General features: G+C 43.4%; 1 protein-coding gene across 1 annotated transcript in view; it reads left to right on the forward strand.

Moving 5' to 3' along the window:
• The window catches only part of rabggtb (Rab geranylgeranyltransferase subunit beta), a 50,206-nt gene that overhangs the window by 23,292 nt on the left and 13,860 nt on the right, over positions 1 to 13,054 (forward strand). The window contains exons 4-6 of the mRNA XM_080195088.1: positions 5,902 to 6,007; positions 10,219 to 10,271; positions 12,103 to 12,213. Of these exons, the coding sequence (XP_080051214.1) occupies positions 5,902 to 6,007; positions 10,219 to 10,271; positions 12,103 to 12,213 (270 nt within the window). The remainder of the gene's footprint in view (positions 1 to 5,901; positions 6,008 to 10,218; positions 10,272 to 12,102; positions 12,214 to 13,054) is intronic.

Raw genomic sequence — 13,054 nt, forward strand, 5'->3', positions numbered from 1 at the left:
GTGAGGTGATGCATTTTGGAAGGTCTAATACAGAAGGGAAGTATACAGTAAGTGGAAGAATCCCTTGGATGCATCTAACATACAGAGGGATCTAGGTGTATAGGTCCACCATTCCCTGTAAGTGGCAACACAAGTGGGCAAGGTGGTCAAGCAGGCATATGGTACGCATGTCTCCATCAGTCGGCATTGAGTATAAAAATTGGCAAGTCATGTTTCAGCTTTGGTTAGGATGCATTTGAAATATTGTGTACAGAACTCGAGGGATGTGGAGTCTTTGGAGAGGGTACAGAAAGGGTTTACCAGAGTGTTGCCTGGTTTGATGGGTATTAGCTATTAGGAGTGATTGGATAAACTTGATTTGTTTTCACTTGAATGATGAAGTCTGAGGGTGGTACATCTCTGGAATTCTCTGCCCGTTGAAGTGGTGGAGGCTGCCTCGCTAAATATATTTAAGACACGGGTTAGTAGGTTTTTGATAGGCAAGGGGATTAAGGGTTATGGGGAGAGGGCGGGAAAGTGGAACTGAGCCACGACAGATCAGCCATGATCTTATTGAATGGCGGGGCAGGCTCGAAGGACTAGATGGCCTATTCCTGCTCTTATTTCTTATGTTCTTATGACCTGATCAAAGTTTACAAAATTGAGAGGAATGGATAGTCGAGAGTCTTTTTTCCCAGGGTAGAAATGTCAATTACTAGGGGACAAAGGTCTAAGGTAGAAGGGGAAAAGTTTAAAGGAGGTGAGAGAGGAAAGCTTTTTACACAGAGGGTGGTAAGTGGATGTGCTGGCCTTGGAAAGGGCCCAGAGGAAGTTCACAAGAATGATTCCTGGAATGAAGAGCTTGTCATGTAGGGAACGGTTGAAGACTCTAGGTTTGTACTTGTTGGAGTTTAGAAGGATGATGGTAGGCGGGATCTTATTGAAACTTACAGGATTCTGCGAGGCCTGGATAGAGTGACGTGGGGAGGATGTTTTCACTAATAGGAGAAACTGGAATCGGAGGGCACAAGCTCAGACTAAAGGGATGATCCTTTAAAACAAATGAGGAGGAATTTCTTAGCCAGAGAGTGGTGAATCTATGGAACTCTTTGCCACAGAAGGCTGTGGAGGCCGGGTCATTGAGTATTTTTAAGACAGATACGTTTTGTTCTTGATTGATAAGGGGATCAGGGGTAATGGAGATGAGGAAAAAAAAATCAGCCATGATTGAATGGCAGAGCAGACTGGATGGAATAAGTGGCCTAGTTCTGCACTGTCTTATGGTCTAAGTACCTGGATTATGCTGTCAGAGGAGGTGGTAGAAGCAGATACTATAGCAATGTTTAAGAGGCATCTCAGCAGATATATGAATAGACAGGATAGCAGTATATGGACCATGGAGTGATAAAAGCTCTTGAGCTTAGGAAGGGATCATGTGCAGGTGCAAGCTTGGGCAAAGGGCCTGATCCTGTGTGGTACTGTTCTTTTTTTTGTATCAGAGTTCTTCCAGCTCTGTCTACAAGGCAGATGATGTTGTTCAGTATCAGTGGCTCATGCCTATAAACATCTAATTCATTCTGATGCTCAATGCGCTCCTTGCTGGGCTGCTCACATCTGTCTTTCCTGTCGGTCTGTGCCAACATTTTCAGATCTGCCTGCCCAAACCTCAAATCAGGAAAGCTCTTAGTATGGACTAATTTCAGGTTTTAATAACTTCTTGAGGCACGATTTATTACTTTAATTGACAAAACAATTGTTTTCAACAAATTTGACTTGCACCCAGAATGAATGAGTTAATGGTTCCATGCACCAGGCCGTTAAAGTACTGTGAATGAATGGTAAGTTCTATATGGGTGCCTTGCTTCATGGACAGGGTGGTAAATTGTCCATTTCCAGTGTTTGGTTGAGAGAGGGAGTGGAGGCATTGGGTGAATTTCTTTTTGTAAGTAGGCCCTGTAGGGGCACTTTCGTTTTTTTAATGACCAGGAGCTGTACGTATAAGATAGTTATTAATAATCCAATGAGAAACTTCTTTACCCAGAGTGGTGAGAATGTGGAACGTGCTACAGCTAAAATAGTATTGATACACTCAAGGGGGAAGTTGGATAAACGCATGAAGAGGAAAAGAAAAGGATAGGGAATGGAAGAAGTTCATGGGGAGCATAAACATTGCTCTCAACCACTGGCCCTGCAGTCCTCCTACCTGAAGACTTGTGTTTCTTTATCCAATGATTCAGGAGCCTGTGCAGCAGCCAGGTTTTTGGAATTCTTTAGCATGATGCTGTTTCCAGTGAGTGCCCTGTACAACTAAAAGTCACTGAGCCTAATATGTTGTCAAGCTGCATTCAAACTTGGCAGGTGGTGGGGTGAAGTTTGTGACTTGACTGCTGGAAACACAAAAGGCAGAGAGTTGAAGTTTGGTTTAAATCCCTGAAAGAGTGTTCAAATATCTTCAGTAATGGACTGACTGTGGTTTGTGTTTGCTGAGAATGTTGAACAATGTGAAGGATAACCTGTTTGTGACTCACTGCTCAGTGACTCAATACAGCAGGTGAGTGTATGGAGCAAGTGAGTAAAACGTCAAAGAAAAACTTAATTACTGGACTGGCAAAGTCAGATTCTTCACTGCTCTCAACCACAATAGGGAGTGCTGCACAAGTGGAATAAGAACATAAGAAATAGGAGCAGGAGTAGGCCAACTAGCCCTTTGAGCCTGCCCCGCCATTCAATAAGATCATGGCTGATCTGTCGTGGCTCAGTTCCACATTCCCGCCCTCTCCCCATAACCCTTAATCCCCTCTCTTATCAAAAACCCATCAACCCGCGTCTTAAAAATATTTAGCGAGGTAGCCTCCGCCACTTCAATGGGCAGAGAATTCCAGAGATTCACCACCCTTTGGGTGAAGAAGTTCCTCCTCAACTCCGTTCTAAACCGCCCCCCCCCTTTATCTTGAGGCTATGCCCCCTAGTCCTACTATCCTTTCTGAGCGGGAAGAGTCTCTCCACCTCTATCCTATCCATCCCATTCATCATCTTATACATCTCAATGAGATCTCCCCTCATTCTTCTAAACTCTAACGAGTACAAGCCTAATTTATTCAGCCTCTCCTCATAGCTCAACCCCCTCAACTCCGGCATCAGCCTAGTAAACCTCCTCTGCACTCCCTCCAAGGCCAAAATATCCTTGCGTAAGTACGGCGCCCAAAACTGCGCACAGTACTCCAGCTGCGGCCTCACCAATGCCCTATACAGCCGCAGCAAGACCTCCCTACTTTTATATTCAATCCCCCTCGCGATGAAGGCCAGCATCCCATTCGCCTTCCTGACCACCTGCTGCACCTGCAAGCTGGGTTTTTGCGACTCATGCACAAGGACCCCGAGGTCCCTCTGCACCGTCGCCTGCTGCAGTTTTTCTCCACGTAAGTAATAATCCTTCCTACCATTATTCCTACCAAAGTGGACCACCTCGCACTTGCCAACATTAAATTCCATTTGCCATTTCATGGAATGATGCAGTATTGATCAAGTATTGATGGCATAAAAGGTATAAAACTTTTGAAAATTATTATATGATCACTTATTTGACACTAAAAACTGTGATCAATGTTTTAAAACATTTAATTCCACTGTAATAGAAACAGAAAATGCTTGAACTGCTCAGCAGGTCTAGCAAGATTTATGGGGATAGAAACAGTATGAATATTTCAAACCTGGTGTCAGAACTGTTCTGATACCAACCTGCCCAACCTTTGGGATTACTCTTTAGAATTTACCTTTAGACTTTATTTCCTTCCTTCCTTCCTCCCTCATTGTCTGACGGCCCAAGCACTGAACGCTAGAGCAGTGCTTCAATTACACCCCTTCAGTTTGGTCTACTGTACACTCTGCGCCCAATGTGGTCTCCTCTACACGGGGAGAGACTGAAAGCAGACTGGGTGGCTTTGCTGCATCCACAAGTATGTTCCCAGCCTTCCGCTTGCTTTCTGTTTCATAAGACCATGAAATATAGGAACAGAATTAGATCATTCGACCCATTGAGTCTGCTCTGCCATTCAATCATGACTGATGATTTTCACCCCCACTTTCCTGCCTTCTCCCTGTAACCCTTGATCCCCTTATTGATCAAGAACCTATCTCTCTCTGTCTTAAAGTCAAAGGGGCCTGATCCTGTGTTGTACAGTTCTATTTTTTTTGTATCATTGAGTTCTTCCAGCTCTGTCTACAAGGCAGATGTTCTTCTTTGCTATCAGTGGCTCATGCCTATAAACATCTAGTTCATTGTGATGCTCAATGCACTCCTTGCTGGGCTGCTCACAGCTATCTTTTCTACAGGCCTGTGCCAACATTTTCAGACCTGCCTGCCCAAACCTCAAATGAGGTTAGTATGGACTAGTTTCAAGTTTTAACAACTTCTTGAGGCATGATTTATTACTTTAATTGACAAAACTATTGTTTTCAACAAATTTGACTTGCACCCAGAGCTTGGCCTCCGCAGCCTTCAGTGGCAATGAGTTCCACAGCTCAGCATCGTGGTGTCATGGCCGCATGCCTGTCCTTGGCTTGCTGCAATGCTCCAGTGAAATCCGGGGAACACTATAGAAACAACACCATCTTCTGATTAGGCATGTTATAACCTGTTGGATCCAACATTGAGTTCAACACCTTTAACTGTGAACTTTCCCTTCTGTCTTGATCCCTTTTGTTTTCTTGGTTTGTCCCATTGCAACACCTTCACAGGGCCACCTGACACTTATTTTTCTGTTTTGCTTTCACTGAGCACTGATCTTTGTCCTCCTAGTAACACATTCTGCTATCTTGCCTTTATGCTGCTCTCCCTTGCGTGTGCATGGTATCAGCAACTCTGATCTATCCAGCATGGTGGCACAGTGGTTAGTTCTAGTCTGGTGAATTGACCATGCTGAATTGTTCCTTAGTGTTATGGGGACTAGCTTAGGTAAATGCATAGGGTTGTGGGGATAGGCTCTAGGTCGGATTGTAGTTGGTGTAGACATGATGGGCTGAATGGCCTCCTCCTGCACTGTAGGATTCTATGACATGACTTTATCCCTGACCTTCTATTTTGCTCCACCTCCACCCACGACTGCCCCACTCTCCCAACTATATAAGTCATTACGTTTCTATCCTTCAGTTTTGTAGCAGTCAAGTGGACCCAGAACATTAATTCTGTTTCTCTCCACAGATTCTGTCCAACCTGATGAGTTCTTACAGCATTTACTTTCGTTTCAGATTTCCAGCATCCACCGTATTTTGCTTTTGTTTAGAATTACTCTGCTAGTTTCACATCAACGTGATCCTGGCTTGTGTGGACTCTTCTGTTCTCCTTTACGTTCACCAAATCAGTACACTATTTAAAGTCTTCGTTCTTATCTGTAATTCCTTTTATAATTCCCCACCACCTGCCTCACCTACTCCCACTATTCATCATATCCCTACAGCCTGCTCAGATATTCCATGCTGTTTGATTCTAGCATTCTGTGCACCTCCCTCTCTGCTGTACTTTATTGGCAGGACTTTGAGCCATTTAAACACTGCCAAGGAATTCTTCCCATTCCCAAGTGACCACAACAGCCTCTGCCACTGCTTGACTCGTCCCATCTTTTAAAAAACCTCCTCAAAACTTGTCTCTTTGACAGGCTGTAAGGCAGCTTACGTATTGCAGAAAAGTGGGGCACATGTCCCTTTGTTTCTGTGAAGCAGCTTCAGCTGCCTAAACCCTGAATGCTCTGGCTTGGAAAGTCTCCCTCAAGCTACCCCTCTAACCCAGCTTTTGGACACCTGTCATCTTGTATGTGTTTGGTTATGCTCTGGGAAAAGCCCAAGGTGTTATAGTGTTAGAAAGCACTAGATGAATTCAAATTGTTATTAGTTCCTGTTATATATCATGTGCTTCTTTTCATCTAGATCCTTTCTCTCTATGATAGTCTTCATGTTATTGATGTCGACAAAGTCGTTGAATATGTTAAAGGCCTCCAACAAGAAGATGGTTCCTTCGCTGGTGACAAATGGGGTAAGTTTCTCCCAACACACACTTATTTATATAGAATGTAAAATTCTAAACTAAGACTACATTTGGAAGTGATAATGGCGTGTCAGTATCATTGTCAATTTGTGGAATTAACCAACTTGCAGGGTATTTGAGCTATTCATTCCAACATGTTGATGCTGTCACTAGCTATGTGATACAAGTTATACTGTATTATTCTGTAATATCTGCTGATTTCTTTAAGTCGTATAGACATAAGTAAAGCTTTGAAGGAAAATTCTGATGGTCTGTTGCCAGAAATGCTTATTAACTTTTTACATGTTTGCCAGTCACTATCTCTGTCTGTGGTTCTCAATGATCAAGTAACAGCATGCAATAATATGTTGTTGAAGTTGGAAGTTGGGGAATCCCGTGACTTATTTTAACTCTTGCTGCCCACCTTGGGTCTAGTAAATGATTGGGCAACAGCTACATCATGGTGCCGTTACACAGCTGAGGCACGTGGTCGATATGTCCAGAGACCAGGGTTAACAACACCAGGTGAAGTCCAACAGGTTTATTTGGTAGCACAAGCTTTTGGACCACTGCTCCTTCATGAAGCGTGACTTGGTGTTGTGAGGCTCCTTACTGTGCCCACCCCAGTCCAAGACCAGCAACTCCACATCTGGGTTAACAATGCAGAGAAAGAGTATTTAGAATCCTCGTGTGAGTTTAAAAATTTAAATTCCATTTTGATATAAATTGGGAGTAAAGTTCAGCATCGGTAAAAGTGACTTTGAAATTGTTGGATTATAATTATTTTTAAGAACCCTATCCGATTCACTCCAAGGAACAAAATTGGCCATGTTTGCCTGGTCTGGACCTTTGTTACTCCAGTCCACAGCATTCTGAAACAAGTGTTTCTGGACAACCACCAGTGATTATGAAAGGCCTATCACCAATACCTTCTCCCTACACCTAGGATTGGACAATACCCATTTTACATTCTGGGAGTGAATAAATAAATAAAAATTAGGGGCTGTCATGAAGCCATGGTGTTGGCTTATCCCTGAAGAAGTGAACACCTGAGCTTGGGTAGGTGGAGTTGAGGTGATAGATCAGCCATGATCTTAAGAACATAAGAACATAAGAAATAGGAGCAGGAGTAGGCCATCTAGCCCTTCGAGCCTGCCCCGCCATTCAATAAGATCATGGCTGATCTGTCGTGGCTCAGTTCCACTTTCCCGCCCTCTCCCCATAACCCTTAATCCCCTCTCTCATCAAGAACCCATCAACCCGCTTCTTAAAAATATTTAGCGAGGCAGCCTCCACCACTTCAACGGGCAGAGAATTCCAGAGATTCACCACCCTTTGAGTGAAGAAGTTCCTCCTCAACTCTGTTCTAAACCGCCCTCCCCTTTATCTTGAGGCTGTGCCCCCTAGTCCTACTGTCTTTTTTGAGCGGGAAGAGTCTCTCCACCTCTATCCTATCCATCCCATTCATCATCTTATACGTCTCAATGAGATCTCCCCTCATTCTTCTAAACTCTAACGAGTACAAGCCTAGTTTATTCAGCCTCTCCTCATAGCTCAACCCCCTCAACTCCGGCATCAGCCTAGTAAACCTCCTCTGCACTCCCTCCAAGGCCAAAATATCCTTGCGCAGGTGCGGCGCCCAAAACTGCACACAGTACTCCAGCTGCGGCCTCACCAATGCCCTATACAGCTGCAGCAAGACCTCCCTACTTTTATATTCAATCCCCCTCGCTATGAAGGCCAGCATCCCATTTGCCTTCCTGACTACCTGCTGCACCTGCAAGCTGGGTTTTGATGGAACATCCTCAAGGCATTGCATGCCCTATTTGTACTCGGATTTTGTGTGTTCCTGTATCCCAATTGCTGCTACTTTAAATGTTTAGAATTGGAGTCCGTCTGATTTTCATGTTCTATTAACAAAAAGCTGGGTTATTTTAATTTGAAGGATGTGGATGTTGCTGGCTAGGCTAGCAATTATTGTTGCTGATTGGAAAGATCATTGAGAATAGAACTCAAGACTGCTGATATAAAATGATGAGATTTTGAGCATTTTGCTTGTATGTTGTTGATCAGTGATAGTTTCATTCATAGTGCAGTGGCCTTTAAACATGAGTTTCTTGGTTCATTGTAGTGATTTGAAATAGTTAATTATAATTGGTGGCTTGGTTTAGCTCAGTTGGCTAGTCAGCTGATAGGTGATGCAGAGCGACTACAGCAGCACGGGTTCAATTCCCGTACCGGCTGAGGGTTATTCATGAAGGCCCTGCCTTCTCAGCCTTGCCTGTGGTGATCCTTGGGTTAAATCACCACCAGTCAGTTTTCCCATCAAAGGCGAGAGCAGCCTATGGTCATCTGGGACTATAGCAACTTTATCTAATTGCTGGCCGTATGATTTTTACAGGATTAGATAATGCAGCCATGATCAGATGTGTCTCTGCATCCTGAACAGTTGTTCCAGAGGATGGGGCTTGAGCTTGAAGAGGGATAGCCAAAATTAATCTTGGGAGACAGTGTTTCAGTGAGCAAGTGATTGATCTGTGGAACAGGCTCCCAGGGAGATAGTAAAAGATGTTGATGTTAATATTAATTCCTTCAGATGGAAATTTGAGAAATTCTCCCAGAAAACACATTGAACTCCTCTGAGGGTAATTGAAGGCATGATGTGGTGAATAGACTGAGTTTGGGAGGAACAGCTACTTTGGATGGATAGTTCCCAAAGCCCTTCTCACTGGGGGTTTCCTTCAGCTTAGATCTAGCTTTGCTGTAGCTTTATTGAAAGATTAATAACCAATAACTCCATAGCATGTGACTACACGAAATGTGCGCAATACACAGTTAGTTTTCACATGTTTCTACTGGGCTGTTTAATGTGCCGTTGACTTGTAGTTGCTGGTCGATTTTCATTTTCGTTTGGACATTGGTAAAGTCCTGTCTGCTCAGCTGGTTCCTGGGATGAGGGTTTGCCTTAAAAGGATAGGGTGAGAAGGTTAGACCCATCTCATTAGAGTTTAGAAAAATGAGAGGTGATCGTATTGAAACATAAATGATCCTGAGAGGACCTGATGGGGTAGATTCTGGAAGGATATTTCCTGTCATAGGGAAATCTAGAAATAAGGGCAGTTTCAAAATAAGGGATCTCCTGTTTCAGATGGCAGTGGGGAGGAATTTTTTCTCTGTGGGCTGTTGATGGATGGAATTCTGCTCCACAACGAGCAGTGGAGACTCAATCATTGAATTCATTTAAGGCTAAATCACAGATTTTTGATCTACAAGTGTGTCTGTTGTTATTGCAGACAGGCAGGAAAATGGAGTTGAGGCTGCAGTCAAATCAACCATAATCTTCTCGAATGGCTGATCAGGCTCGAGAGGGGCCCCATGGCCTACTCCTGCTCTTAACTTTTATGATCTTATTCAAATTAATGATGCTTGTTACGTGGTCAAATGCAGCCTGAATTTGCTGGGCATAGAAACGATAACTGTATCTGTCTACGCGTCCTGGGTGCTGACCCTGGCCCGTCCCTCCACCTGGATCTCATCCAAAGCCATAACACCTTCCTGGTCATCGCTTTTGAATGCATTGCTTCTGAGGCTCACATCTTATTCACGACAGCACGTGGCACATCATCGCGTCCCGGAGATCCACATATCATCTGCCCCATACTGCCGGAGGGCCAAACATGGCAGTCACCGAGTACCTGAACTTCATTTAGGTTGACCATACTGAAAGATTAAAAATATACACCACAAGGACTTGGCAGCTCACTACCACCTTAAAGGCAATTAGGGATAGCCAGAGATATTCTGTAAATACGTTTTTAAAAATTCTGTGAGCAGGGAAATAAGCAGGAAAATAATACTCATCGACTTCCCAGAGACTAAACGGGCATTGATCTCAAACACTGGCATCCAATGAACAGAATTGCTTAGAGTTCCACAGCTGGAATACAAATTAAACCCTTCTCATTGTAAACAAAAGATCTTAAGCAGGTTTATTGAGCCTTTAAGAAATAACTACTTCAGATTTCACAGTACAAATCTTCACCCTGTGTTCCATGGAAGGGCAAGTTAGGATGTGGTTGTGATTTGGAGAGTGGGGGAGAATTCTTCAGTCATGAGCACTTACGTTCCTACTGTTCTCTTTGAAGGATTTTAACAGCAGCATGCACAAGAGGAGAATTAATGCCTTGCTTTGGATCACTAAAATATCTCCTCTGTTCCAGGTGAAATAGACACACGGTTCTCCTTCTGCGCTGTAGCAACGCTGGCACTTTTGGTAAGAATGTTAACTGTCACTGTGCCTGATAGATGCTGTGATTTTATTGGTCTGTGATTGAGGTCTGTAAATAGCCACCAAGTGCATGGTGCTTTGAGAGTGTTTAGAGCAGTAACCAGTGAAAACGTGATGTGCCATTGAGAGAAGAATACCAGCGTGCCTCTTGATGCATGCTCGTGTCAGTGTTTTTTAATAATTGGGTCTCTCTGGTTATCCCAGCATTTATTGCCCATCCCTAACTGCCCATGAAGGTGGTGGTGCACTGCCTTGAACCGCTGCAGTTTCTATGATGTTGGTACATCTACAGTGCTGTTAGGGAGGGCGTTCCAGGATTTTGACCCAGTGATAGTGAAGGAATGACGATATATTTGGCAGGGCAACACTTGCTGCCCCCTGCTGCACTTGCATTTACAGAATGACTTTGACCACCACAGGTTTTTTCAATCAATGAAATACTTTTTGAAGTGTAGTCATTTTAGAAACTGTAGTTGAAATAAAAACAATGGCCAGTTTGCACATAGAAAGTTCCCACAAACAGAAATATTATGATATCAGATACGCTATTCATTGTAATTTCAGGCAGAAATATTAGTCAATCATTCTATCTGGCTGAAGTTTGAAATATTTGGCAGCGCTGCCCCTTTGATAGCCCAGTGCAAGTGGTGTCAGCCGGGATAACAGTCTTTAATATTCTGGTGTGGGAATTGAATCTAGCACCTTTCGATTAATGGCAGATGCAGTTCAATTTAGACAAATGCAAGGTGATGCATTTTGGTAGATTGAACTAGGGCAGGACTTACTCAGTTAATGGTAGGGCGTTGGGGAGAGTTACAGAACAGAGAGATCTAGGGGTATATGTTCACAGCTCCTTGAAAGTGGAGTTACAGGTGGACAGAGTAGTGAAGAAGGCATTTGGCATGCTTGGTTTCATTGGTCAGAACATTGAGTACAGGAGTTGGGGTATCTTGTTGAAGTTGTACAAGACAATGGTAAGGCCACACTTGGAATACTGTGAGCAATGCTGGCCACCCTATTATATATAGAAAGGACATTATTAAACTAGAAAAAGTACAGAAAAGATTTACTAGAATGCTACCAGGACTTGATGGATTGAGTTATAAGGAGAGGCTGAATAGACTGGGACATTCCTCTTTGGAGTGTAAGAGGCTGAGAGGTGATTTTATAGAGGTCTATAAAATAATAAGGGGCACAGACAAGGCAGATAGTCAATATCTTTTCCCAAAGGTAGGGGAGTCTAAAACCAGAGGGCATAGGTTTAAGGTGAGAGGGGGGAGAGAGGTACAAAAGTGTCCAGAGGGGCAATTTTTTCACACAGGATCGTGGGTGTCTGGAACAAGCTGCCAGAGGTAGTAGTAGAGGTGGGTACAATTTTGTCTTTTAAAAAGCATTTAGTTACATGGGTACGATGGGTATAGAGGGATATGGGCCACATGCACACAATTGGGATTAGTTCAGGTGCTTCAAAAAAAAAAGAGTGGCATGGACTAGTTGGGCTGAAGGGCCTGTTTCCATGCTGTAAATCTCTATGACTCTGAGTGAGGTCAGGATGCTACTGATTGAACCACAATTGCAGCATCTAAAGTCTTAGGTGAACAACGACCATGTAGTGTGATGCTGATGTGGTGATGCGATTGGGTCTCAGCATGAGTGACTTGTAAAGGAATGAGGAGCCGTAACCTTATTAAACATCGGGGGGGAGAGTTCTTTTATTTGGGCAGTTTCAGCTGTTTCCGAGTTTCTAAAAAAAACCTTCATCAATCTACCTTATTGTGTAGCTGATCCGTAATGCCAATGCTGGTTTGTTTTTCAGGGAAGACTCAGTGCCATTAATCTAGATTCAGCAGCAGAATTTGTTTTATCCTGCATGAACTTTGATGGAGGATTTGGATGTCGACCAGGTTCTGAGTCTCATGCTGGACAGGTAAGGCAGCATTTGTTTACAGTGTAAAGGGCCTCGGATTTAAATAATTGAAATTCAGCTCTGAAGTATTAACTGGTTTCTGATATAGAACATCAGTGCTGGATTACACAGTAACAAAAGAGCCTTAACCTGACCGATTGTATCAGATATCTCCACACGTGGCTAAACTAGCTTTTCAATTATGCTCTCCAGCATTATAAGAAAAGCACTTGCATTTACGCAGTGACTTTGGCCACCATAGGACCACAGGTTATTTTCAGTCAATGGAGTATGTTTTGAAGTGTAGTCATTGTAGAAACTGTCATTGAAATGAGAACAGCAACTAGTTTGCACATAGAAAGTTCCCACAAACATATTATGATATCAGATATGCTATTCATTGTAATGTTGAGGCAGAAATATTGGCTGGAATCATTCCATCTGGCTGAAGTTCAAAATAGTTCCTTTAGTTCCTGTGACAATGCAGCACGCCCTCAGTACTGACAGTGCGGCATCCCTTCACTACTGACCCTCTGACAGTGCAACACTCCCTCAGTACTGACCCTCTGGCGGTGCGGCCTTCGTTCGGGGCGGAGCCTCCCGAAGGGCACTGATTACGTGCTCAGATCTCTGGAGTGGGACACTTGAATCCACAATCTCTGAATCAGGGACATGTGTCCTATGCAGTGATTCACAGCTGAAAGGTCTGTACTTGAAGCAATCTGTCTTTCAAATGATAGATTTACTGTGTTGCACAGTAAATTTCTATTTCAATTCATAACTACCTGTGCAATTTGACTTAAAATGGACATTTGCCATTAAGTGAGTCTACAGAAAACATACATTTTATACAAACATAAAG

Source organism: Carcharhinus amblyrhynchos, chromosome 9 (assembly GCF_965287045.1).
Source record: "Carcharhinus amblyrhynchos chromosome 9, sCarAmb.v2.hapA, whole genome shotgun sequence".
Lineage (NCBI taxonomy): Eukaryota > Metazoa > Chordata > Chondrichthyes > Carcharhiniformes > Carcharhinidae > Carcharhinus > Carcharhinus amblyrhynchos.